A 26,789-nucleotide genomic window follows, 5' to 3' on the forward strand; every position below is an offset into this window, starting at 1 on the left:
CTGGCTCATAATGCATCATCTTTCTTTCTAAAGCATCAGTGAACATTTGAACCTTCTGCATCTTACTTTATTCTTTGCACAGATTCTTTATCTAAAGTTATTTTTGTAAGATAAACTGGTGTGCTCTATGAAACATGTGCTGGCATGAGTGCAGACAGTGTGGATATTCAGAGTAGTGTTTCTATGTGGCCCTGCAGGGCCTGCCCGGTCTGGATAAGCTGAGTCCGGCCTGCTCAGGGGCCAGCACTCCACGTGGCATCCTTGCTACCCACAGTCCCATGAGTCCTGAAAGTATCAAGCTCTTGCATCGGCACAGGTCAGTCCACCAATACAGACACACTCATGCATGCACACAGATGTATATATTGTATATAAACTTTGTAAATGAGGCCAAGTATGTATTAGAACAAGAAAAACATGCTGTAAATGAAAGAAATGTTTCAAGTTTTAATGCCACTGTAAATGCAGTTTGATGTAAGAGTCAGAGTTATTGTCTGTAGTATTAGTCGCACAACACTGATACTTACATACTTACTTAATATACATAATATACATGTGTGAAATATATTTATTAAAAATATATTAGCACTATAATAATGATATAAGATATATAGTAATAGCATTATGAGGTGCCAAAAAATAAATAAATATGGAAACTGTTTACAAAGACATTTTAATTATATTTATTTGTCTACTAAAAAAACACTCATGAGTGTCCAAACCATTGTTATTTTAGTATAATTTAATATTTTAAATTAGCTTTTATTTTTATATCTTTAGCTTTAACTTTAGTTTCAGTAATTATTATTGTAATTTTGTCATTTTTAGTAGTTTTTGTTTATTTATTGTTATAAAATCTATTTTTATTTTTTATTAATTTACTTATTTAATTTATTTTTAAAGCAATGCTTGACCCAAAAATGAAAATTACTCACCCCCAAGCCATTCTGGGTGTATATGATTTTCTTCTTTCAGACGAATATAATCGTAGTTATATTAATAAATATCCTGGCTCTTCCCAGCTTTATAATGCGTGAATGGGTGTTGAGATTTTGAAGTCTGATAAAGTGCATCCGTCCATCATAAAAAGTACTCCACATGGCTCCAGGGGGTTAATAAAGGCCTTCTGACGTAAACCAATGCATTTGTGTAAGAAAAAATATCCATATTTAAAACTTTAGAAACTGTAATCTCAAGCTTCCTCTAACTGTCATACAACCAGCGGATGACACAGGACATAGGCCTTTTTTGGGTAAACTATCCCTTTTATAGTTTAAGGTAACAAAAACAACCTTGAACCAAACATTGTGTGTATATTCAGGATTTTATTTTATACATTCCCAGATGTGCATTCCATATGTATTTTATTTAAATACTTACTTCCTGTGTGGCACCTCATACTGCATTGTGCTGAATTTGTCGTCAAGTGTGTGTTGTACACACGTTTGTGGGTTATAGACAAAGATTCCTGCTCTCTGTAGACACAGCCCTTCCTCTCTCTTCACAAGCACTCCTTGACCGTGTATTCCTCATAAACACGCGTACGCGCTCATGCTGCCCACCCTGAACACACTAGCTTCAGCTCCGCCACGTCTCTCTCATGTCTCTCTCTGTTTGTTCCTCTCTCTCCTTCTCTCTCTTCTGCAACTTTTCCTCACGTATGTTTGACATCTTTTCTGTGTGCATGCTTTACACTCCACTTTCTTTCTTGTTTATTCTGTCTTTCTCCTTCTTTTTTGTTCATTCTTGCATGGCTGCCTGTGTTCTACCACCCTACAATCTCTCTTTTCTTCATCTTGATTGATTTTCCTCATCCATGCATGCTTTCCTTTTCCATCCCTATATTCCCTATCCCTCTCCTCCCCCTGTCTCTCTCCCTCTCTATCTATCTCTAGCCCTCTGAATGTGTTGGGCTCTGTCCGCCATTCCTCCTCTTCTCTCTCCTCTCACACCTCCAGTGAGACGGGAAACCTGCTCATCCTGACGGACAGCATGATGGAGCACCCGGAGGACCTCTACCGCATGCAGGTGAGCTAAATGAGCTCATAATACACACATATAGTGTACAAGTGCATCCTAGGGACCAAACAAAACACCCTAGCATTCACTTAAGCACCCATACATCTTGAACCAGGGGTGTCCAAACTGTGTCCTGGAGGGCCAGTGTCCTGCAGAGTTTAGCTTCAACCCTGACCAAACACTCTTAAACCAGCTAATCAAGCTCTTACTAGGCATATTAGAAACTTTCTGTCAGGTGTGTTAAGGCAAGTTGTAGCTAAACTTTGGAGGACACCAGTGAGTCACCCCTGATCTAGATTATTCTAGCCAAACCTCTCCAGTTCTTATCCTAGCGCCTCCTCAGGACAGGGTAGTTTACCTGCACAGATCTTACTAGCTGGCCTTCGTTACAATCACCTCCTAAACCTCACTCCCATCCGGGTCACGGCACCAATATAAGCCTTCCGGTTCCACACAATATGCTTTGAGTGGGATGCAATCCTTTTGCAGCTTGGGAGGTGGGCATGTTAATAGGTTGTTTGCACATGACGTCATTGATGCGGCGTGAAATGCAGCTGGAGGGCAGGAAGTGATTTTTCTCCAGTGGAATCACTAGCAGAACCTCGAAATGCCTATGTTTTGCGATGTTTATGGATGCTCATATCAGTCAAACCGAGAGCTTTTATCATGTATGAAAATTTGCTGTCTGAAAAGTGCAAGAAATAGTGGCTTGTAAACCTCCGTCTGTGGTCAGGAGGAGAGTCAGGTAATGCTTGTGTGTGGGTTAAGAAAATATATAATATGTTAAGATATTAATAAAGAAATATATAAACAGATACAGGGTGAGACAGTGAGAATTAACTCAATGCTAAACACCACTTTTCCATGGAGTTTTCAGTTCAATTATTGCCTTTTCCTCCTTATGAACAACAATTTTTCATACACGATACGAAATTAAATTTCTCGGCTTGACCAATTTCCATAAACAACTCAAAACATAGGCATTTTAAGTTTCTGCTATTAATTCTTATAGAGAAAAATCACTTCCTTCCCTCCAGCTGCATTTCACGCGTCATCAGAATCACATGATTGCAAATAACCTATAAGGATGCTAAAGGCCGCAGCCTGTAGCATCAGTCACTAGTGTACCTCTTCAGGCCAAGGGAGTGAGGTTTACCTGCACAGCTCTTACTAACTGACCTCCGTTACAACCACCCCCTAAACCTCACTCCCAATCCGGGTCACGGCACCACTGTAAGCCCTCCGGTTCAACTCAACCCGCTCCGAGCAGGATTTAAACTGCCCTTTTTGGCATGGGAGGTGGGCACGTTAATAAGGACACTAAAGACCACAGCCTCTAGTGCACCTTTTTTCAGGCTAGGGGAGTGAAGTTTACCTGTACAGCTCTTACTAGCTGGCCTCCATTACAATAACCTCCCTAAATGCCACTCCCATCTGGGTCACGGGTCCAGTGCTACTGCCTCACAACATTCTAACAACACCTGATCAACTGCTAAGCAACACTGTAGGCACAACTCACCAACCACTATCAACTCCCTGACAACTATGGATGTGAAGTGGCAGAAATTTTGAAGTAAATTTTCAGAAATGTCCCAGAATTTTCAGAAATTTAACATTAAAATTTTTTTTTAATATGGGGGAATGTTTTGAAATTTTATGGAATTTACTGGAAACCCTTTGCAACCTTTCAGACAGAGTTGCCAAGTCCACAATTTCCTGTGTAATTGGACTACTTTAACACTGTTGCCATGGGTTTTTTTCATGTCCACAGGTTGAAGTGACCCCAATAACATGATTTTAAGCCCCTGGAATGTGAATTTTACCAGGGAACCCTGCAAAAAAACATGGATTTTACCACCTGGAATGCTATCTTTAATCGGGGACCCCCTCAAAATGTGATTGGGCTAGTTTTGAGTAGTAATCGGGCGGGTTTTGTTGTGAACCTGGCAACCTTGCTCTCAGTACACCCTAGCTTCTGCGTATCAACAAGAGCACTGTATTTAACACTGTACCCTCCCAATGTAACATTTCAGCCCAGTCCATCATCATCCAGTCTGAGCTCAACGCATTCAGCTCCGTCTCAGATGATCAACTCAGGGCACGGCAGCATCAGAGGTGAGTGCCAATAAACTTTGTATAGTAACTCCAGGTTTAACCCTGAATGTTTCCCAACCAATGTTTGAGAACTAATCTATTTTTACCGTGGTGACAATAAGGAATCTTAGTGTTTCTAGCTTTACTCAAAAGAACAGCTCAGCTAAGAGATGGCTTTTTTAGTCTTAACTTAAAAATGTTTTATTTACTTCCTCTCCAGTTGGGTCCCCATCACTACCCGACAGATACAGACACAACCGAGAGTTGTTAATGCTCCTACCGCCACACAGGGACCGTCCTAGCAGTGCCATGTACCCCAACATAACCGAGAACGGACAGGTGCGTCCACCACATTTTTTAATCCAATAAACTCTGCCAGGAATTGACAGTTTTGATGGTAAAATAATGGCAGTAATATAATATTAAAACACATATTTTTGTCTTTTTAATTTTTCACCAGCCTACTAACCATCAGAGGGCTCTTTACCATCAGGTCATTGGTCCCTGCAAACCCTGCAGTGACCCCAATCTCTCTGTGGCTGATAAAGGTATGACTGGGTGTGTATGATTCTCTGAACCCACTGTTCCCCTCTATTCCTTCACAGTCCCTCAGATTGGGCAGAAAGTAACCATAGCCATGCAGTTTACTACTTCCAAACCAGCCCTGAAAAGTCTGAAAACACCATCATTGTTTACCGAATTTGATATTAACTTAATATAAATAGGTAAACCATCTTTACCAAGAAGGTTGTTCAACTTTATTGCTGAAGGCTGATTCTAGTCAACCAACTTCACCAGCTAAATAAAACAGCCCTTGTGGTAAAGCAGGCTTACCAAGCAATTCTTGCTTGTTAAGCTGATTTTTGATAAACCAAACACGTTCCCAGGCTGGTTAGTGCTAGTTTAGCTGGTTCCATCATACATGATGTTCTCCTCCAACACAGCATAACTGGTTCTAAAGGTTTGCTAAGACAGTCTCACTTGTTAGGCTAGTTTAGCAGTTGGTTGGATACACCAACATCCAAACTTAAACATTTTAAGCAAGACTTCTTGAGGTATCTGACCTTCAGATGAGGATCCAGCAGGTCAGTGATGATATGTTTAGTGATGGTGGTCTTTGTTCTTTCTGCCAGTGTTGACAGCTCCCAGCAGCTGGAGTTTGGACAGTGGCACCAGGGACACTCTGCCGTTCCTCTCTGCTCATGTCGGGAGTGTGATGGCCCCACCTGTTCCCCCCCGCACCCTTCCTCCCGGTAAGAAACAACAATATCTTTGAGGAAAGGTTTCAATGAAGAGCTAGACATTTCATGAAACCATTCCATTTACTTTTGGAATGTCCTGAAAGATGAATGTTGAGTTATTAGTTACGTTTTATCTTCTACGCATGATGAGGTACCAAGTATATTTGTTCAGCTACACAAGTATCTGGCGTGCATTGACTACTTAGAGGAATTTATGAAAACATGAAGCTAGGGCAGGGGTGCCCACATTTGGTCCTGGAGAGCCAGTGTCTTGCAGATATGAGCTTTAACCCAATTAGAAACACCTGAACCAGCTACTCAAGCTCTTACTAGGCATACTAGAAACTTCCGGCAGGTGTGTTGAGGCAAGTTGGATCTAAACTCTGCAGGACACCAGCCCTCCAAGACTGAGTTTGGGCACCCTTGCAAAAGAGTAATCTAAGAAATCAAAAGATCCCTGCTTAAAATATTGTGTACATTATTTAAATTCTAGTGGAATCTTTATTAGATTGGACTTGGCTTCATTAAATATCCTCCTCTGTTTTTAACAGCTGTTGCTGCATCTTGAGGGACGTAGTTGAATCACATCTCATAGCTTAAATAGCTTTTGCCATTTTGATTTGATTACAGTAGTATTATACATCACGTCAACTGCCCAAATGTAGCATCCTTCCCTTTACCCTCCCTACATTGGAAGTGTAGCATCCTCTCTTTCATTTCAATAGTTTTTCCCACATTTGATCATCGATCCTTTGCTGGTCCATTGCTCCTCATTCCCTCTTTCCCACCCATTATTCTCCTCTGAACATCAGCTAAGTTCAGAAAGAATCCTTCATTGTGCCTGCTGAGTGAATGCGCATGCCGACGTGTGTTTGCGCGCAAGTGTGTACCGGCGTGTGCTCTTTCCAACCCTGGTTCTGTCCAACTGTGTCTCCCCTTTAGGACACTTCTCGATGCACTTTGATGCTTTCCACCACCAGATCAACGAACTCCCTCCAGCTCTCCCCGCGCGCTCTTTAAGAAAGGTATCCTCCGCCTAGATGTGTCCTGTTAGTCCTCGTCATGCATGTCCACACTAGCATTCCAAGACGTCTTGCGTCCTGTTGACCTTGGATGTCCCCCAGTCAAAAAACCCTGAGCCGAACTGTACTTGAGTCTGGTTCTGGATATTTTTGTTGTTTGGGAGTTGTTGGTGTCCCTAAGATGCTAAAGTGTTATGGGTTCATATTGTAATTGTTTCATGTGCATTTGTATATGTGTGCATCAGTAGAGCAGTTATTGTGTGTTTGTGTATGTATGTGCTTGAGTTGTATTTTCTCTGGAGACCAGTAGGATGAAATTCATAGGTTTCAGTCATCCAGAAACATCAAATAATTTTAAATTTGTGTATTTAGCAGACACTTTTATCCACCCTATTTTCTTCAACTGTTCCTGGAAGTTCATGGAAAGATCAGCAAGTGTGATAGAGCAGGGTTGGAACTAAATTGTGCAAATAAAAGAAAGTTCTCCAGGGCTTTTTGGTGCTACTTACGAACCACTTTCCCTGCTTCCGAGCTGGTGCTTTGGGTGTCGAAAGACAAAGAACCGATTTGAAACTAGACTCTGGCTCCAAACTAGCACTCAAACTGCTTTGGTGGAAAAGGGGTACTGGAGGTGGGTTGAGCACCCTTGCTTTTAGGTCTTCTTGAAGTCATCCTATTGGTCTTACATTTAAGCATTGCCACAGATAAGGTGTTAATGCAATATTTTGTATATAAAAACTTTGTTTACCTTTCCTCACCAGTCGCCCCTGCACCCTATACCTGCCTCACCCACCAGTCCACAATCGGGCCTGGATGGCAGTAATTCCACCTTGTCCGGCAGCGCCAGCAGTGGCGTCTCCTCCTTGAGCGAGAGCAACTTCGCCCAGTCCTCCTCTGAGCCTCCGGCTCGAGCCGACACCTTGGACTCGATGCCGAGCAGCCAGGCCTGGACCACGGACACGGAGGAAGCCGAGAGTCCCTACCTCCCAGTACGCTACAGCGTCTCTGAGCCTGAAGTTCTGGACCCTCTCAAGTCCGCTCCTTGCCGTAGTCACTCAGCCCCGTTGGGCGTAACCCCAGGGATGCCCACCGATGGGCACCACCATCATCACCTCCATCTCCACCATCACCACCCACATGCAATACACATCACCCACCCACACTACCACCACCATGAGCCTGCACCTGCTCTGCCTCCCAAACCCTACCTGAGGGAAGGGTGCATCCCTGAAGAGGACCTGAGGCCGGTTCCAAGGCCAATGGCCCGCAAGATCTCTCAGCCTCTGCTCACCAACAAGGATGAGCAGGCCAAGGTGGCCTGGGAACATGGCATCAGTGAGGAATAGATGAAGAACAAGTTTGGGCTTGGACTGCTGGCTTTGGTGTGATAGTTGGTTTGAGTTTTCGAAAAGAATGACTGGGTTTGAACCTCTACTCTACTTCCCATGTATCCAGTGTAGGTCTTTGAAACCTTTTAAGAAGTGCTTGACATGTTGCTGAGCTTCTACATGCTAGTGAGACTTTTTGTTTTGTGCTTAGTGGTTGTTGATTGGGAGTTGCCCAGGAACCTTGAGTTCAAACAGCTTGTAGAGCCCAAGCTACTTCCCCTCATTAGTATCAGTGCATTGATTGGACAATGATGGTCTCGAAAGTAGGAAAACTGACTTTTAAGAAACAGGAAGCACAAAATCAGATTGAGGTGGTTTTCAGGTGCACCAGATTCAAGTGTTTCATGTCCTCAGAGATAGATACACCTCGTGTCAAGGTCTACAACTTGTTAACACTTCATAATCACCATTACAATAGTTTTGATTGAGATCATACATCTTCAAATCAGTAAGGTTGACAAACCTTACCAATAGACTTCAGTTCTGGTTGGGTTGCACTTTAGCATTTAACCTTGGAGCACCAAAAACCTTAATTTTGTCTATTTTTGAATTAAATTATTTAATAATAATTTAGAAAGCGGTCAAAAATGAATCTATGGTTCCCTACATAGTCTCTAAATTTTGGAGTTCTCACTTAGCCCACATAAGGGTGGATTTCAGATGATCTTTGAACAAGTTGACAACGCATACTTCCCAATCCAGTGCAAAAGCCTCAGACGTGGTTTTATTAACACAGCGGTTGATATAACATGCTAACACTTCATTACAGACCTAAAAACACTTAACAGAACGTCTGCTACCTCCTGCACGACTGCGGGAAGCTTCTCCTCAGAGAGAATCTGCACTGATGTGACAGTAAGAGGCTTTTACAATCTTCGCAAAGCCTCATTACACCCACAATATTGTCGTGCTGCGAAAGCAAATCAGCCACTCTGAGCGCTACTACCCCGTTACGCTAATAACACAACAGCCATAGCGCTGTTAAATCAAAGCCATTTCACAGATGTCTCCTCACGGTAAAGCGGCTTTCGGTCTCAGTAGGTTCCTTTGGGAATTGATTTCCGTTCCTCTGAGTTGACGGTTTTCATAAAGAAGTATATTTTTAGATAGAGCTGTTATAAAATTCCAAGACTTTAATATAATTGTATAGTATGAAAAATACAAAAAGAGAGTTAGAATAAATACAGCTTAGATTATATCATATACTATATTGCTATGGAAGATTATATCACACGTTTTTAAAGGTGGAAAGGAGGCACGGTTCACAAGTGAGTTTTGTGTTGTTGAGTTGAGAGACTCTGAAAAGTCTTTCAGCTGCTGATAGATGCAAATTCGGTACCTGATGCTGTTTGCATATTAACTTCTGACGACTTGAAAGTATGTGTTATTTAAAAAAGCTAATTTTTATGTACAATGTGCATGTTCTCTTCTATGGTGGTGATAATATTACCCTACATCACTTGAAGGGAGGGTCTGGTAGGGATATTGCTTGTACTGTATATCTACACATCTTCATCCACAACATCAACAAGCATTTCATGTCATCTGAAACTGTTAACTATATCTGCTTTGAGCAACACACTGCGTACTTAAGTGGCAGGAAAACTTAAATCTCCTGGCCAATTTTAATTTGATTTTCCAAAGGAAAGCAAGAACATATCCAATAAAGCGACAAGTGGTAAAATCTGTATGTTAGGCCCTACACAAATTTACAATGTGGTTTAATTTGGTTTTATATCACTTAAGAAAATATATTTTGGGTTTTGCATTAAGAATTCTGACAAACAAACACAAATGTCTATACTTAAGGCTGCTTGTAGTATGAAATGTATTTCAACCCTAATACTTGAAGAATATAAAAGGCAAAAGGCAAGTTTTAGCCACACTTAAGGCATTTTTATGTGCTGTTGTTTTATGAAAACTGAGAGAAATGCATCTTAATGGCTAATATGACTGATAGCTCATCACTAAAGGCCTTTTAATGGCCAGAGAAAGCATCGTCAATTGTTGCATTAATAATATTCCCATCTGTTTTCCTTTAGTCAGACAACAGCAATTGTAACTCCATTCTGAGTCTGTCTGTTTATTTGTATGCACTTCCTCCTGAAGTAAAACTTAGGAAACTGGGGATAATATGCATTTGTAGATTATTATTATTATTAAAATACAAATTTTTGTATTAATTATAGACATATAATGATGAAGTAAGTGAGTTGTGTCTCCAAAGACATAGAAATGGTTTAACCGATGAGTTGATAATAATTGACCTTAATGTTTTAAGGTCGATGAATCATTTTATACGCATTAAATATTGAGCGATCAGGGAAGGAACTGGAATCTATGCAAAGATCGAGTGTTATAAGAGAGAGAGAGTGTATATGTGACGGCCCATTCTGTGAATACTAGCACTGATAAACTAAAAAGCATTAATATTTATTGTTTTGAGCATTTCTTATTATGGCTTTCTAGACATTTTGCATGTAAATACGGACTAATGGATACTATGTCTTGTATTCATTCTCCATCATAATTTTGCTTGCATATCCAAGCAAAAAAACAAGTATTATAATCACAATTCATCAAATGAAGGTTACTCATTTGGCACAAACAACCATGTAAAAAAAATTAAAAAACGAGTGTACATATTTTACATGTTTGATATCTCCGTGGAGGCAAGCCGACAGTTTTGGATTCAGAGTTTTAGACTTGAGGGTGACATTTTATTTTTTACATGATGAGGTTGCCCTGCTCAGCATCTATAATTCAATACCAGATCAATACTTCTGTTCATGTATACAGCGATAAGTGTGATTTGCTAATGAAATATTGGGTTTATTTTCCTGTGCTTTGCTGAAAGGATTGATTGTCTCATATTGGAAATGAGGATGAAATGCAAAGGGAAAAACTCTTTTTTGTTTGTTTCTGTACATATGACGGATACTAAACGCTCTGGTCTGCATTACAGTTCGTACCACACCATGTTTGGCTTTATTTTGTGTATATAATCCTTCAAAAGCTTTGTATTTATATGGTCAAGAGGGACAAATCATGTATAGACTGAGATTAATTGTCTGCCTTGTACTTTCTGATGTAAATGTGTTTTTAAAACTAAACTGCGAGCGTGAAAAAGAACAAAAAAAAAATCTTTCAAAATCAATGGCCTAATCACTACAGTTATTTTGTGTATTTTGCATTGAAATCTGAAGAGCGTTTTGTTTTACCATGCAGAACTACGAAAACCTTTGTACAAGTATTCTCAAAGTATTTTTTCTGTATATATTGTGCTAGCATGAATAAATGTGGTGTGGATTTTAGATGTAAATACACACATTTTTTTTCCTACTCACTTAACCGCTGTGACGTGTAATTCATTAATAATGCCTAATATTAAAGATAATGTTTTATCAACTGATATTTGCCTTCCTTTGTTTACTTGCGGTGGGATCGAGTGTTACGTAAATTTTAAGTTCAATGTTTTGTGTATATTGACAGTAAATTCTTAAAACTTTGGAATAAAGTGTAAATTCTGAGTATACATTGGCATTTATTAAAATACAAAATACTTACAACATTTATTTTTCTTAGAAATGTGTGATATAAACTTACCATTCTTATTTATTTCTAACATTTCTGAATCTTGCATTTTTTTCAAAGTAAATAAATATGTACAGTCAAGCCCGAAATTATTCATACCCCTGGCAAATTCTGACTTAAAGTTACTTTTATTCAACCAGCAAGTTTTTTTTTTTGACCAGAAATGACACAGACTTCTCCATGTCCAAATTTATTCATACCCTTTGCAAACTGTCACAGTCTATGGGAAAATCCAAAGTTCTATACCATTCCAAATAGTCCAAGCTGTTCTAAAGCATCCTAATTACCCTGATTCATTGGGAACAGCTGTTTTAATCAACTCCACAGGTGCATTAACAGGTCAAATGGTAGCTATAATCATAAATTTATAAATGCTTTAAATCAAACAGAAAGAAGTTCACACAACAGCTATAACGATACAATATTATACATACAACAGTGTTTTATTGCCACGGAAAAAAAAAAAATCTAAGATTATGAAATTAAAGTCAGAATATTTGGAGAATAAAGTCAAAATATTTCGAGAATAAAATTAAGATTACAAGAATAAGGTCAAAGTTTTTGAGAATAAAGTCAAAATTATGAGAATGAAGTCAAAATTACAAGAATTAGTTAATTGTTGTTTTTATTTAAATACATGTGAGGAATGAAGTAAGTGGTGAAATTTTCACAAAGAAAACAGTATAATTTAATAAAACAAATGTCTCATTGTAAAACACATTATTGCAAGACACAATGTTTGTGTCTTTTATTCGCCATAAAACTGACAGATTTTGAAAGCTGAGACTTTGTTTTATATTAAAAGTACCAAAAGCACAAAGCTTATTGCTATTATTAGGTGGCTGGCACACTACAAATATGTGACCCTGGACCACAAAACCAGTCATAAGGTTAAATTTTACAAAACTGAGATGTATACATCATTTGAAAGCTCAATAAATAAGCTTTCTGTTGATGCATGGTTTGTTAGGATAGGACAATATTTGGCCGAGATACATTTATTTGAAAATTAGGAATCTGAGGGTGCAAAAAAAATCAAAATACTGAGAAAATCACCTTTAAAATTCTCCAAATTAGGTTCTTAACAATGCATATTACTAATCAAAAATTACATTTTGATATATTTACAGTAGGAATTTGACAAAAAATCTTCATAGACATGATCTTTACTTAATTTCCTAATGATTTTTGGCATAAAAGAAAAATCAAAAATTTTGACCCAAACAATGTATTTTTGGCTATTGCTACAAATATACCCCAGCGACTTAAGACTGGTTTTGTGGTCCAGGGTCACATATGTAGTTCTCCTGGTGCTCCTAATCCGGGCCATTTGCATCTTCAGGCTATACTCTCAATATATTATAACTTTAATTCCTAAAATTTATTTCTCGTAATTACGACTTTATTCTGAAAACATTTAGACATTTTTCTTTAAATATTTATTTTAACTTTATTCTCAAAATATTTAAACTTTATTTTTCAAAATTTCGACTTTATCGTCCAAATATATTGGCTATATTCTCTAAATATTTCAACTATATTTTCATAATTTTGAATTTATTCTCGAAATATTTTCACTTTTTTTCTCCAAAAATTTAGACTATTCTGGAAATATTTATACTTTATTCTCGTAATTTCAACTTTATTCTCAAAATATTTCAACTTTATTCTCGTAATTTTGACTATTTTCGAAATATTTATACTTTATTTTCGTAATTTCAACTTTATTCTCGAAATATTTTCACTTTTTTCTCAAAACATTTTGACTATTCTCGAAATATTTATACTTTATTCTCATAATATTTCAACTATTCTTGTAATTTTGACTTTATTGTTAAAACAATTCAATTTTATTCTCAGAATTTATTTTTTTTTCTCAAAACATTTAGACATTATTCTTGAAATTTCAACTTTATTCTCAAAATATTCCAACTATATTTTCGGAATTTTGACTTTATTCTCAAAATATTTTGACTTTATTTTTGTAATTTTTACTTTAATTTTGACTTTATTCTCAAAATATTTTGACTTTATTTTTGTAATTTTTACTTTAATTTTCATAATTTTGACTTTATTCTCAAAATATTTTTACTTTATTCTCACAATTTCAACTTTATTCTCGAAATAGTTTTACTTTTTTTCAAAACATTTTGACTATTCTCTAAATATCTCGTTTTTGTTCTCATAATTTTGTCTTAATTCTCAAAACATTTTGACTTTGTTCTTGGAACATTTTGACATTATTCTTGTAATTTTGACTTTATTCTTAAAACAACTTGATTTTATTCTCAAAATTTCAACTTTTTTCTCAAAACATTTAGACATTATTCTTGAAATTTCTAGTTTATTCTCAAAATATTTAGGCTTTATTCTTGAAATATTTTAACTATATTTTCATAATTTTGACTTTATTCCCAAGAAATGTTGACTTTATGTAATTTTTACTTTATTTTCATAATTTCTACTTTATTCTCAAAATATTTAGACTATTATCGAAATTTTGACTTTATTCTCAAAATAGTTAGACTATTCTCAAAAAATGTTGTCTTTATTTTTGCAATTCAGCTTTTTTCTCAAAACATTTAGACTTTATTCTTGAAATATTTTTACTTTATTCTCGTATTTTTGTCTTTATTCTTGCAATATTTTGACTTTATTCTCAAACTTTCAACTTTATTCTCAAAACATTTTTACTTTATTCTTAAAATATTTAGAATTTATTCTCGAAATTTTGACTTTATTCACTCAAAATATTTTGATTTTATTGATATCATTTTGACTTTATTCTCAAAATATTACGATTTATGTGATACTAAAATGTCATAATAATCTGACATTAAAGTACTCGAGTATTTAACATGGCAGATTCTAATATAGCCTAGTTGTTTTTATAGTTATAGCTAGCTTTCTTTAATGTAATTTAACCATGGCTTTACTACAAATAAAACCAAAAAACATAGTTACTATATGGTAACCACAAATTAACCATGGTTTTGCTACTCTAACCATAGTAATGTAATCAATACCCCCCCCAAAACATATTTATTAAACTTTTACTAAAACAAACCACGGTTAGTTTTCATAAGGGTGGTGTGGACAGACCTAATAGTATTAAGAAGCTTTTTGTTTAATATCTATTCTATATAGTAACTCAGTCCTGAATTAAGACTAATGTGGTTTTATTGTTTAAAAAAAAAAAAAACAATTTTGGAGTTGAATGGTGTTTGAAACAAACACACCATGGTATTGCCTTCTGTAGCCACTTTACTTTTTATGTGAGGGAAATATCACAGTCAAGTATAATACGTCTGGACAAAATGTCTTCTTTTGGAATATTCCAGTTTGTGGAAAAACATTTATGCAACAACGTCAACGGATGACAAAAAAACTACAAACATGGCGCTGGTGCAACCAACACGTCACCAAGCCTTAACCCGTCGTCACACCAATCACAGGCCGCCAACTGGACTCACTCCCTGGATGAACGCCGCACATCCATTCAGAAACGAGTGCGTGTTGCGACGTCACCAGCTAGCCAATAGACGTGCGAAGAGTGGAACGGCAACCAATCAGATGTGAGAGCGGGCGGGCTCTTTCAATAGGAAGCGCTGTGTTGAATCGGTACATTCCGTGTTGTCGAGCCGGTATCTTGAATGCTCGTTCAATCCCCAGTTTAGGACTTTTTAAAGCGTATTCAAGTAGTTAAACACGTTTGAGTGGTTTTAGGATGATATATTTAGGTGGGCTTTCTGTGGCACTGGCCCTGGCGCTGGTGCCGAGCTACACTGAAGCTTTGAAGGATGGAGAGTGTGAAGGTGAGTTTGATATATGAAAATCTTCATAGTATAAACATGTGCAGGAGACCCATTTCCTGTCAAGAGCATCTCACATCTGCGTTAGTTATCTTTTTTAGTTTATGCTGTATATTTAGTTCATTTAGTTTACTTGGGTGTATTTCCTTTAACTACTTCAATTATTGCATCAGTCATTGTTTTTTTTAGGTTTTAAGGTGATGTTAGGCTAAATATAATTTATAATGCATGGTAATGTATTTTTATAATACATGCAAATTTTATAAGCACAATGTTTATTTACTACATATTTATGTAGTTTTTAAATGTAGGTCACCTGGCTACCACTTTCTTTTGTTTTCAGTAAAAATCATATCACGCTGTAATAAATTGATGACATAATGCAGGTTATTATCAGAAGCCTATGTAAATAAGCACTTTATCATATCTATATGGCACACCTGTTCAAATAACCCTTTAGTCATGATGTTTTATTCTTCTATCCATAAAATGGTCAGTAAATGAGTAATTGATTGGTACAATGCTATACGTTTCATAAGTGTGATCAATTTTATTTATTAAACGTATGATTTTTGCATTTTAGTCTGTGTGGGTTTTCTGGAACGGTTTTACAAGACGCTACAAGACAACGAAGTCCAGTTCAACAGTGACTCCATCGAAAAAGCTATTCTAAAATCGTGCAAAGAGGCCAAAGGAAAGGAAAACCGATTTGTAAGTCTTCCAAAGTTCACCCCAAAATGAACATTCGATCAGAATTTACTTACTCTCAGGCCGTCCAAGATGTAGGTGAGTTTGTTTCTTCATCAGATTTGGAGGATTGTAGCATTACATCACTTGCTCACCAGTGGATCCTCTGGAGTGAATGGGTGCCGTCAGAATGAGAGTCATAACAACTGATAAAAACACCACAGTAATCCACAAAAACACTTCCGTTTATAAGAAACAAAACCATTAGTTTTGCATTTTAACTTCAAACCGTTGCTTCAAAATCCACCAACATTTTTGTTTAGGATTGTTCTCACTGCTTGATCTGTGCATATTTCTCTCCAGATTCAATTAGAGAAAGCAATATTATGGATTATGTATATTTTGAAGAGAAAAAAAAAATGTCTTAATGGTGGCTTTGTTTCTTACAAACAGCTTTTTGCTTCACAAGATGTTAATTGATTGACTGGAGTGGTGTAGATTACTTGTGGATTATTCTGATGTTTTTATCAGCTGTTTAGACTCTAATTCTGACGGCACCCATTCACTCCAGAGAATTCGTTTGTGAGCAAGTGATGCAATGCTAGATTTCTCCAAATCTGATGAACAAACTCAAATACATCTTGGATGGTCTAAGAGCGAGTACATTTTAATCAAATTTTCATTTTCGACTAAACTATTGCTTTTATCTTGAAAAATCATTGCTTGTTCATACAGCTTTTTAATATCTGTGTTTTGTGTATGCAGTGTTATTATATAGGGGCAACAAGTGATGCAGCAACAAAAATAATCAATGAAGTTTCCAAACCGATGAGTTACCATGTGCCAGTGGAAAAGATTTGTGAAAAGCTCAAAAAGAAAGACAGTCAAATCTGCGAACTGAAATATGGTAAGTTGAAAAGTTTGTTTGCATGTTTCTACTGATTAATTGTTAGCTTCTGTCTAGTGGTTGACCAATATGAATAACCAGATCATATCCATTATTTTATTTGTTTAAGCTCAAGATGACTAATTACTGCTTTGGTTGATATATATTAAGTTACAGTTGAGGTCAAAAGTTTACACACACCTCCCTGAATCTGCAAAATGTTCATTAAATGATCAAAATAAGAGGGATCTTACAAAATGCATGTTATTTTTCCTTTAGTACTGACCTGAATAAGATATTTACATGTAGTGCACAAGAGAAAATAATAGTTGAATTTATAAAAATGACCCTGTTCTAAAGTTTACATGCACTTGATTCTAAACTGCCCGCTGTTCTTCAGAAAAATCATTCAGGTCCCACTAATTCTTAAGTTTTTCAGCATTTTTGCGTATTTGAACCCTTTCCAGCAATGACTCTATGATTTTTGAGATCCATCTTTTGACACTGAGGACAACAGAGGGACTCATATGCAACTATTACAGAAGGTTCAAACGCTCGCTGATGCTCCAAAAGGAAACCCGATGCATTAAGAGCCAGGGGTGAAAACTTTTGATCAGAATGAATTCGTTTAGTACTGTCATTTAAGCTACAGAAGATACTTACAAATTTCCCAGAAGTTAAATGTGCCCTGATCTTTAAATTCCAAAAGTTTTCACCCCCCGACTCTTAATGCATTATGTTTTTCCTTCTGGAGCATCAGTGAATTTTTGAACCTTCTGTAATAGTTGCATATAAGTCCTTCAGTTGTCCTCAGTGTGAAAAGATGGATCTCAAAATCATACAGTCATAGCTGAAAAGGGTTCAAATACACAAAAAAGCAGAAAAACCAAAGAATTTGTGGGACCTGAAGAATTTTTCTGAAGAACAGCAGGCAGTTTAACTGTTCAGGACAAACAAGGGACTCATGAACAGCTATCACTAAACAAAAAAACACAGCTGTGGATCATTCAGGTAACAACACAGTATGAAGAATCAAGTGTGTGTAAACTTTTGATCGGGGTCATTTGAATAAATTCAACTATTTTCTCTTGTGCACTATATGTAAAAATAAAAAAATAACATGCATTTGTATGAACGCTCTTATTTTGGTAAAATAATTAACATTTTACAGACTCTGCAAGGTGTATGTAAACTTTTGACCTCAACTGTATATCAGCCTCAACTGATTTTAAATGTTTAATTTAAGTTTTTTAATTAAATTTGACGGTTTTTAGTTTATTTATTTGTATTAGGTTATAAATCAGTCAGTGACCGAACCGCGAGCCATAAAATGCATTTCTCTTCTTCTAGATAAACAAGTTGACCTGAGCTCCGTCGACCTCAAGAAACTGAAAGTGAAAGATCTGAAGAAAATTCTAGAGGAATGGGGCGAATCCTGCAAAGGATGCGTGGAGAAATCCGACTTCATCCGCAAGATCAATGAGCTAATGCCCAAGTATGCGCCCAACGCAGCCAAGGCACGGACAGATCTGTAAACTCGCAAGGAATTATGAGACCAAGGCAGCGGACAAAGGCATTTAGGGTGGAAGATTTGCGCTGTGCAGCTGACTGACCACCTAAAAGTGGGGTTCGCATTGTGTTGTCATTTTACCATGTTCAACAGGGGTAAACATCAAGAAACCGAACGCACACACTTCCATGAAAATACAACCTTTAACTTATAACCTTCAACGTGTTAGTTCTGAGTCGACTAATACCCATCGCAACTTATGTTTGCCTCCTGATGTTATGGGAAATGCGTTTTTGACACACTTTGCCTAGTTTTGTTTTCATTTTCTATTGTTTTTTTGAGGGTATAGACTTTCTTAGTCATGACATATAATGAGCGAGAGTCTCATCTTCAAAATGCTTGGGTTGGTTTGAGTGGACTTTGCTGTAAAATGATTTAATACAGTTATACTGTCTTTTTCATTAAAAGAAGAAAACAAATTAGCCTTGTCCTTTTATTTTAGTTGATTATGTTTCTCTTTGAGTTTGTGTTTAACATTGTACCTGCTTCATCTCGGTCACAGGGAGTTAGAATTTATTTGACTACCAAAATACCTATTTACCATGGTAAAGAATTGATTTATATAGTTATATACTCCAATACTATTTGCATGTGTTTATATATCACATTACAGCTTTTGGTACATTAAAGTGAATGCGCAGAATTTGGATTGTCATATGAAATTCATATTTTATTTTTCATTATAGTTGTATTTTTTAATTAAAAGAGAACCTACATTTGTGAACCTGGACCACAAAACCAGTCTAAAGTAGCACGGGAATATTTGTAGCAATAGCCAACAATACATTGTATAGGTCATAATTATTCATTTTTCTTCTATGCCAAAAGTCATTAATAAGTAATTTTTCATGTTCCATGAAGATATTTTGTAAATTACCTACCATAAATATATCAAAACCTAATTGTTGGTTAGTAATATGCATTGCTAAAGACAGCTTTAACGTAGATTTTTTTTTTCAGTATTTTGATTTTTTTTTGCATCATTACAGGTTTTTTAACTAGTTGTATCTCAGCTAAATATTGTCCTTCCTAACAAACACATCAGTGGCAAGTTTACAGCTTTCAGAGGACGTGTAAATCTCAAATTTGATAAAATATACCCTTATGGTTTTGTGGTCCATGTTCACATTAGCAAAAAAAAAAAAAAATATGTAGGAGGCTTTCATGCAAAGCTGTTTTTCTCAGCTGTTTGTGAATAAGAATGGCAGATTTTTTTAAAGAATGATAACATTTCGCTCTTAAAACTTTATTTTTAGTTAATATTGATTTTCCACAACTATAACAGCGTCACGCGACGCGTCCCGACGTCAGCAGAGTCTCCTCCCACTCGCGGAGCGCGCACATTCCTTTTGTCCAAGATGGCGGAATAGATGCAGCTGAGGGGACGCTAATGTTTGTCGTTTTATTTTTACCCGTGAAATCGTACATCCAGGCGAACGTTTCCCCGTGAAGACGTTAGTTAAGACCCTCCTCACGGATGTGCAAAATCTCTTGGAGACGTGAGATTGCACCTCGGAGCTGATTTTATATTTTCGCGGCGGGAGCATCACTGTAAAATGAAGCGGCAGGCCGAACGCGACGCGAGTCCGTCCAGAACGCTCGCCAAACGCGTCCGCGAACGGGACCGAGAGCGCGAACCGAACCCGCCGCTCGCTCTGCTGCTCGCCGAGAGCCGAAGCTATCACAAAAGAAGCCGCAGCCGAGAGCGGGAAAAACCGCGCGTCCGTGAGGAGAGAGAGAGTGTGCATCACCGCCCGCATCATGAACTGGGTCTGCTGGGTCGAGCCCCTCTCCGAACTACATCAGTCCTGCCTAAAGGTAAGACCCCATCTGCAGAAACGGTGGGTGCACGACTTGAATACAAGACACTACTTATTAGCAACCTTGGATCGCAGCTTTCTGATGAACATGTAGAAGATGGACTGTTTCACGAGTTTAAAAAGTTCGGGGATGTGAGCGTCAAGCTGTCTCATACGCCAGAACTAGGACGTATTGCCTATGTTAATTTCAGACACACGGAAAACGCGAGAGAAGCGCGTCATGCCAAAACCAGATTGGTGCTATATGACCGTCCACTAAAAGTTGAACCCATGTACATGCGGCGTCGCAGTGTCACGCCTCCAGATGTGAGTTATGTGTCTTTGCATAGTGCTGCATACACTTACAGACAGCGGTCACTTTCACCAGGTGCTGGAAGTAGCGCCCTTCGAGAAATGAGACCCAGGCATTACGTTGATGGCGTGGGACTCAGCAGGGAACGTGTTTTGGACTATTACAGCACTTTGGAAGAGAGAAGCCGTGCGTATGCGTATCAGCTTCCTGAGGAGGACTTAAAACCTGAGGACGATCAGAGAGCCACACGGAATTTGTTCATTGGCAACTTGGATCATAATATTTCTGAGGTGGAACTACGACAAGGTTTTGACAAGTATGGAATTATTGAGGAGGTTGTCATCAAGCGGCCCGCTCGTGGACAAGGGGGCGCATATGCTTTTCTTAAATTTCAAAACTTGGATATGGCTCACCGAGCCAAAGTGGCAATGCAGGGACGTATGATTAACGGCAACCCGATTAAGATCGGATACGGGAAGGCCAACCCGACGACTCGGCTCTGGGTGGGTGGGCTTGGCCCGAATACCTCCCTGGCTGCGTTAGCCCGTGAGTTTGATCGCTTTGGGAGTATTCGCACCATAGACTACGTGAAAGGAGATAATTTTGCTTACATTCACTACGAGAGCCTGGACGCAGCTCAGGCTGCTTGCGCGCAAATGCGCGGCTTCCCTCTGGGCGGTCCGAATCGCCGTCTGCGTGTGGATTTTGCTAAAGCTGAGGAGACTAGGGCGTACCCTCAACAATACCAGCCGCCTTTGCTCCCGCCTCCACACTACGATCTTCTACCTGATGGTTACGGACGCCATCACAGCCTGGAGCGAGAACTGAGAGCAAGAGCTCGCTCACCGTCACACCCCCTGTTTGCGGAGCGCGAAAGAGAGCGCCTTTCGGACCGAGACTGGAGTCCGCCGAAAGGACTCGAGCGGAGGGCAAACCCGGAGGCATTTGGCCGGGTCAGGCAGCGGAGCCGCAGTCGTAGCCGCAGCAGAGAGCGCTGGCTAAAGGAGCGAGAACTAGAACGTGGGAAAAACTGGGAGGAACGGCGCAAGCGGAGGAGCCTCAGTCCCAACGACCGTCCCGCTGAGGAACGTGGGAGGTCAAAGCTTAGAGGCGGAGCACCGTCTACTCCCGAAGACAGCCCTGACAGGGGGCGCGGACGTCTTCCGGACTCCACTTCCGAACCTCTCGATCACACTCCAGACATCAGCAGACACTCCAGCGATGAACGTCCTACGCAGGACGAACCTTCGCATTCGAGAAAGGATGAGCGCGAGCGTGAGCGCAGTCACCGCAAAAGCGAGAGCGATCCTGACTCGCAGACGGACAAGTCCAAAACAGACTCTAAAAAGCCTAACACGCTCTCAGAATATGCCCAGATGCTCAGTCGAGTGTGGCACGGCTCTCTCGTTCTCAAAAACAGCTGCTTTCCCACGAACATGCACATGCTCGAAGGAGGCGTGAACTTTCTCCACGCCCTCATGAGAGACAACCAAGCAGGGGGTTCCAAGATCACGCAGCTTAAAATTGCTCAGCGGCTGAGGTTGGATCAGCCTAAACTGGATGAGGTGACGCGGCGCATCAAGCTAGGCAGCCCGGACGGCTACGCGGTCCTCCTCGCCGTCCAGGGTCTCATGGACCGCGACGCCCCTCCTCCAGAACCGGGTCTTCAACAGCGTCTTCTCCGCAATCTGGTGACATACCTCAGGAACAAGCAAGCAGCAGGGGTCATCGGCTTGCCCCTCGGCGGACCCAAAGACCGAGAGATGGGGGGAATGTTGTACGCCTTCCCTCCGTGTGACTTCTCGCAGCAGTATCTCCAGACTGCTCTGAAAACTCTTGGGAAACTTGAGGAGGAGCACCTGGTCATCGTGGTTGTTAAAGACTCACCTTAACACTTCAGTTTCAACTCTAAAACGTTCCACAGATTTTATGCCTTTTATGATTTTAGGTTGGGTATACCTGTTTACTTTAATACTCCTACACGGTCCACATCAGCATTTGCTTAAAACATTTTGGGAATTGAATAGCATCCCCAGAGAAGATGTTTTATAAACGTACAAATGAGTTTTAAATTTCTCTCAGCAGTGTTCAACATTTTCCAGTTGGTTTTATTTAAAAGTGTTTTTATATTACTGCATGCACAGGAAATTTGACTGATGTCCCCTCCCGGTGGTTCGCTCTAATGGGTTTAAAATGTACTGGACCTTATTTTTAAAACTCAAACTTGTGTGAATTGCTCGCAGATACATTGTCGCATTCAATATTCTCGTTTCACCAACATCTGTTTACTGAAATTCAAGTATAATAATTTGTTACTGGCTTTTAAAGGATTAGTTCACTTCCAAAATTTACAGATAATTTACTCACTCCCTTATCATCCAAGATGTTCATATCTTGCTTTATTAAGTCGTAAGGAAACTATATTTTTATGGAAAACATTTCAAGAAGTTTCTCCGTACAGTGGACTTCAACGGTGCCTGTGGGTTTGAACTTCCAAAATGCTATTTAAATGCAGCTTCAAAGGGCTCTAAACAATTCCAGCCGAGGAAGAAGAGTCTTATCTAGTGAAACGATCAATCATTTTCTTAAAAAAAAAAATTGATAGTTACACCTTTTTTAACGATAAACTCCCATTTAATTTTCTCCTCCAACTTCAAAATCATCCTACATCGCTGCAAAAGTACTAACCCAGTGTTTACAAAATGAACATGCAAAGATCATATGCCCTTCACAAAAAAAGGTAAAACAGCGATGTAAGGTGATTTTGAAGTTAGAGGATAACATGAGATGGGAGCTTTTCGACATACCCTAACTGTTTTGAACCAAAGCGCATATGCAAAGCTAGACAAGATGAGCATTTGTGGTAAAAAAAAAAAGTGTATAAATATTAATTTAAGAAAATGACCAACCGTTAAACAAGATATGACCCTTGTTCTTCGGCTGAGATTGTTTAGAGCCCTTTGAAGCTACGTTTTGGTAGTTCAAACTCAGGGGCACCAGTGAAGTCCACAATATGAAGAAAATTCCTCAAAAAACAATTTCTTTATGACCAAAGAAAAACATTAACACCTTGGATGACAAGAGCTAAGTAAATCATCTGTGAATTTTAGTTCTAGAAGTGAAGTGATCCTTTAACTCCGCAACACATTTGGTAAGGGTTCTTCCCTTTCGTATTACATCCGCTGTCCGTTTGACAAACCCTACACGTTTTATTTTGTTACTCAGAAATAAAACTACTTGACAAGGCAGTATGTTCAGTTCAGGTGAGGCGCTTGTGTCATAACCGACGGCATCTACCTCTTTAACAATGTAATGCATCAGGTATGTTTGACAAAATGAAGTTAGTCGTTGATCCCACTGCATTTTTATTATTGTATGTTGTTACAAATATGCATCTACAGCACTAACAGAACATGTGTAACTTACTGAGCGAGTACTGTACCGATCCAGACACACTAACGTTTGTAAACCTTACGAACACTACGGTTGTACGCAGGAATGTCTTTCGAAGCCTTAGCTGTTTTGCGAACTGCCCTCCATTGAATGACTATTTGCCAAGTCATTGTAACCAATTGAGCCAATTCTTCTCAAACAAGTGCTATTCTAAAAGGTCCAGCGATTTAGACTTATAATAACGTGTGAACCGCGAAACAAGTGTTATTTTCCGAATTTAAGTGGGGTTTGAAAGTCCACCCGCCAACACTACAGCCCTTTGCACTGAACGGTGATTTTCCATTGTTTGTTTAATCATGCTCTATCTTTTATCACTCCTTTTTTTGTAATACTTTTTTCTAGAAGTCTTCTGTCTGTATGCAAAACATGTATGGCGTATAAAAAAGAAGTAAACATTTCATGTGCTTGTTTTTAAACCGTACCTCCGTCGTTATTTCCCAAACTGCATTCAGTGTTAAATTCAATGTCTCCATAGTTACCTTTCCATCTCAGTCCTGCCTACAAAACATGCTGAAGGTTAAAGTGGTAACCAGGCAACCACATCCATCATTTAACCAGAGTTCAAATGAGGCTTGACTGTGAAGTAGAGTAGAGTAACCACAAGGTGGCAGTGTGGTCAAACAAAAAACAAGCCTTAACTCAACATAAGAAACCATTGAGCTCCTGCTGTGCAAGTGGGAAGTTGCTTGAGGGAAAACAGTCAGTGCAGTGCATATTAAACGCTTGCTGAGACATTGTTGCTGCATTTAACCGAGTTGAAAGCAGTCTTCATTTAGCTTCGCCCTATGCTGGTATGCAAATGAGCTAGTTTGCATGTGGTACTTATGCTGTTTAATATATAGATCTACATGACGCTGGAAGATTAACCAGCCTTATTGTTTTCAGAGGGTTTGTTAATTATTAATACCACACTGTACTTCAGACTAGCGCTTAATTAGCTCGTTTCTCACTGTCAGAACGACAGTCTTAACTGATCGAGCGACTGCGGTCCTGTCTGTCAAATCCTGACAGATCTCACCACGCGTTCCTGCTGACCAACTGTCTGCGGAAAGGCTTTAGAGTTACTTAATTGACTGGACCACCTGCTTTGGAGGTGATGGGTAATTCCTAGAAATTGGTTTATAGAGGTTTTTCGTGTTTGCGCTTGTCAACTTGTCAACAACTGGTGTATTCTGAGAAGTTCACTGATGTCTGCTGGTGAACAAGTGGGATTCGTGAACTTTTTGAGTTAATATGTGGTGACCCGAGTCTGTTAAGTACCTTAAGTAGTCTAAAGTAGCACGGGTATATTGGTAGCTATAGCCAAATATACATTGTATGGGTCAAAATTATCGATTTTTATGGCAAAAATCATTAGGATACTCGGTAAGGCTCGTAAATATCAAAACGTAATTTTCGATTAGTAATACGCCTGGCTAAGAACTTCATTTGGACAATTTTAAAGGCGATTTTCTAAATAGTTAGATTTTTTGCACCCTCAGATTCCAGATTTTCTAAGTTGTATCTCAGCCAAATATTGTCCTAACAAAAGCCTATTTATTCATCTTAAATGTGATGTATAAGTCTTAATAAAAATAAAAAAATAATAATAATAAAAAATACCCTTATGGTATTTTACTGGTTCTGTGGTCCAGGCTCACATATTTGACTGTTAGTTATGATTTTGGCTTGAAGTATTGTTATGACTTAATGATAATCAGTCAAATGTCTTATTGATGCAAATAGGGTGTTATGTAATTCTAACAAATGTGTTTGAAATTCATAATACATCTTAAATTCGCATCAAATGTCATTTAATGACAAACAGGACATAAGGTAATGTATATTTAAATATTACATTTCACAACCAATTTAAGTGTATGTTTGCTTATATAATAACAATAATAATTTTACCAGAATTGTATATATAATGAATAACTGTCTTGAAATGTAAATATTTGTATATTTTAGGTTTATTTATAAGTATTTATAAATTGTATGTATCCACATTAACTTGCTTGTATGATAACAATAATAATTTCAGCAGAATGTTAGATCTAGATGGATAAAATTTAATGGTTTTCATGCAGAATTCTTTAAAAAAAATTATATTTTTAAATAATATATATATAGTTTTTATTGGCTTTTATGCAGAATTCGTCTGAAAATGTGAAAAATTATATATAGTAGTTTTTTTATTAATATATAGTTTTTATTGTTTTTTATGCAGAATTTGAAAATGTGAAAAAAAAATATATAGGATGTTTTTTAATGTAGTTTTTAATGGCTTTTATGCAGAATTCTTCTGAAAATGTGAATAATTATTTATACATTGTGTTTTTTGTAATATATATTTTTTTAATTAAATAATGTATAGTTTCAATGGCTTTTATGCAGAATTCTTCAGACAATGTGGAAAAATATTTATATATAGTATAGTTTTTTTATTAAAATATATCATTTTGAATGGCTTTTATGCAAAATTCTTCTGAAAATGTGAAAAATATATAGTATAGTTTTTTATTAATATATATATATATATATATATATAGTTTTTTTATGTAAAATTCTTCTGAAAATGTGAAAAAAATATATAGTATAGTTTTAATGTATATATTAGTTTTCAAAGGGTTTTCATGTGGAATTCTGAAAATGTGAAATTATATATAGTAGTTTTTTAAATATATAGTTTTCATGCAGAATTATTTATATATAGGATAGTTTTTTGTAATAATAATAAAATATATATATAGTTTTTAATGTTTTTATGCAGAATTCTGAAAATGTGAAAAATATTTCTATATAGTATAGTTTTTTGTTATATATAGTTTTTAATGGCTTTTATGCAGAATTCTGAAAATGTCAAATTATATATTCTATTTTTTTATTAATATATATAATTGTTTGTTTTTTTATGCAGAATTATTCTAAA

The 26,789-nt window shown here is 37.7% G+C and overlaps 4 protein-coding genes across 4 annotated transcripts in view; 3 read left to right on the plus strand and 1 right to left on the minus strand.

Annotated features, from left to right (window-relative positions):
• The window catches only part of dock3 (dedicator of cytokinesis 3), a 244,681-nt gene extending 233,505 nt beyond the window's left edge, over positions 1 to 11,176 (plus strand). The window contains exons 49-56 of the mRNA XM_073844512.1: positions 177 to 316; positions 1,896 to 2,028; positions 4,053 to 4,134; positions 4,334 to 4,452; positions 4,574 to 4,661; positions 5,247 to 5,366; positions 6,297 to 6,379; positions 7,138 to 11,176. Coding sequence (XP_073700613.1) covers positions 177 to 316; positions 1,896 to 2,028; positions 4,053 to 4,134; positions 4,334 to 4,452; positions 4,574 to 4,661; positions 5,247 to 5,366; positions 6,297 to 6,379; positions 7,138 to 7,722 — 1,350 coding nt within the window. The 3' untranslated portion in view covers positions 7,723 to 11,176. The remainder of the gene's footprint in view (positions 1 to 176; positions 317 to 1,895; positions 2,029 to 4,052; positions 4,135 to 4,333; positions 4,453 to 4,573; positions 4,662 to 5,246; positions 5,367 to 6,296; positions 6,380 to 7,137) is intronic.
• LOC141338412 (poly(rC)-binding protein 4-like) overlaps positions 1 to 26,789 on the minus strand; it is a 405,056-nt gene that overhangs the window by 294,956 nt on the left and 83,311 nt on the right. The gene's annotated exons all lie outside the window — the stretch shown is intronic.
• manf (mesencephalic astrocyte-derived neurotrophic factor) lies at positions 14,969 to 18,956 on the plus strand. The gene is made up of 4 exons (XM_073844715.1): positions 14,969 to 15,173; positions 15,754 to 15,881; positions 16,623 to 16,764; positions 18,094 to 18,956. Exons 1-4 carry the CDS (start codon positions 15,086 to 15,088, stop codon positions 18,276 to 18,278), a joined length of 543 nt encoding a protein of 180 aa, XP_073700816.1. The 5' UTR covers positions 14,969 to 15,085; the 3' UTR covers positions 18,279 to 18,956.
• rbm15b (RNA binding motif protein 15B) lies at positions 19,681 to 25,396 on the plus strand. Its single transcript, XM_073844686.1, has one exon. It carries the CDS (start codon positions 19,870 to 19,872, stop codon positions 22,315 to 22,317), a length of 2,448 nt encoding a protein of 815 aa, XP_073700787.1. The 5' UTR covers positions 19,681 to 19,869; the 3' UTR covers positions 22,318 to 25,396.

Source organism: Garra rufa, chromosome 7 (assembly GCF_049309525.1).
Source record: "Garra rufa chromosome 7, GarRuf1.0, whole genome shotgun sequence".
NCBI classification, from domain to species: Eukaryota; Metazoa; Chordata; class Actinopteri; order Cypriniformes; family Cyprinidae; genus Garra; species Garra rufa.

Bases quoted from the DNA above. Each gene is read 5' to 3' on its own strand.
- manf (XM_073844715.1), top strand. From the start codon at position 15,086: ATGATATATTTAGGTGGGCTTTCTGTGGCACTGGCCCTGGCGCTGGTG. The intron at 15,174-15,753 runs GTGAGTTTGATA...TTTGCATTTTAG, and splicing joins GAAGGATGGAGAGTGTGAAG to TCTGTGTGGGTTTTCTGGAA. The intron at 15,882-16,622 runs GTAAGTCTTCCA...TTGTGTATGCAG, and splicing joins AAGGAAAGGAAAACCGATTT to TGTTATTATATAGGGGCAAC.
- rbm15b (XM_073844686.1), top strand. From the start codon at position 19,870: ATGAAGCGGCAGGCCGAACGCGACGCGAGTCCGTCCAGAACGCTCGCC.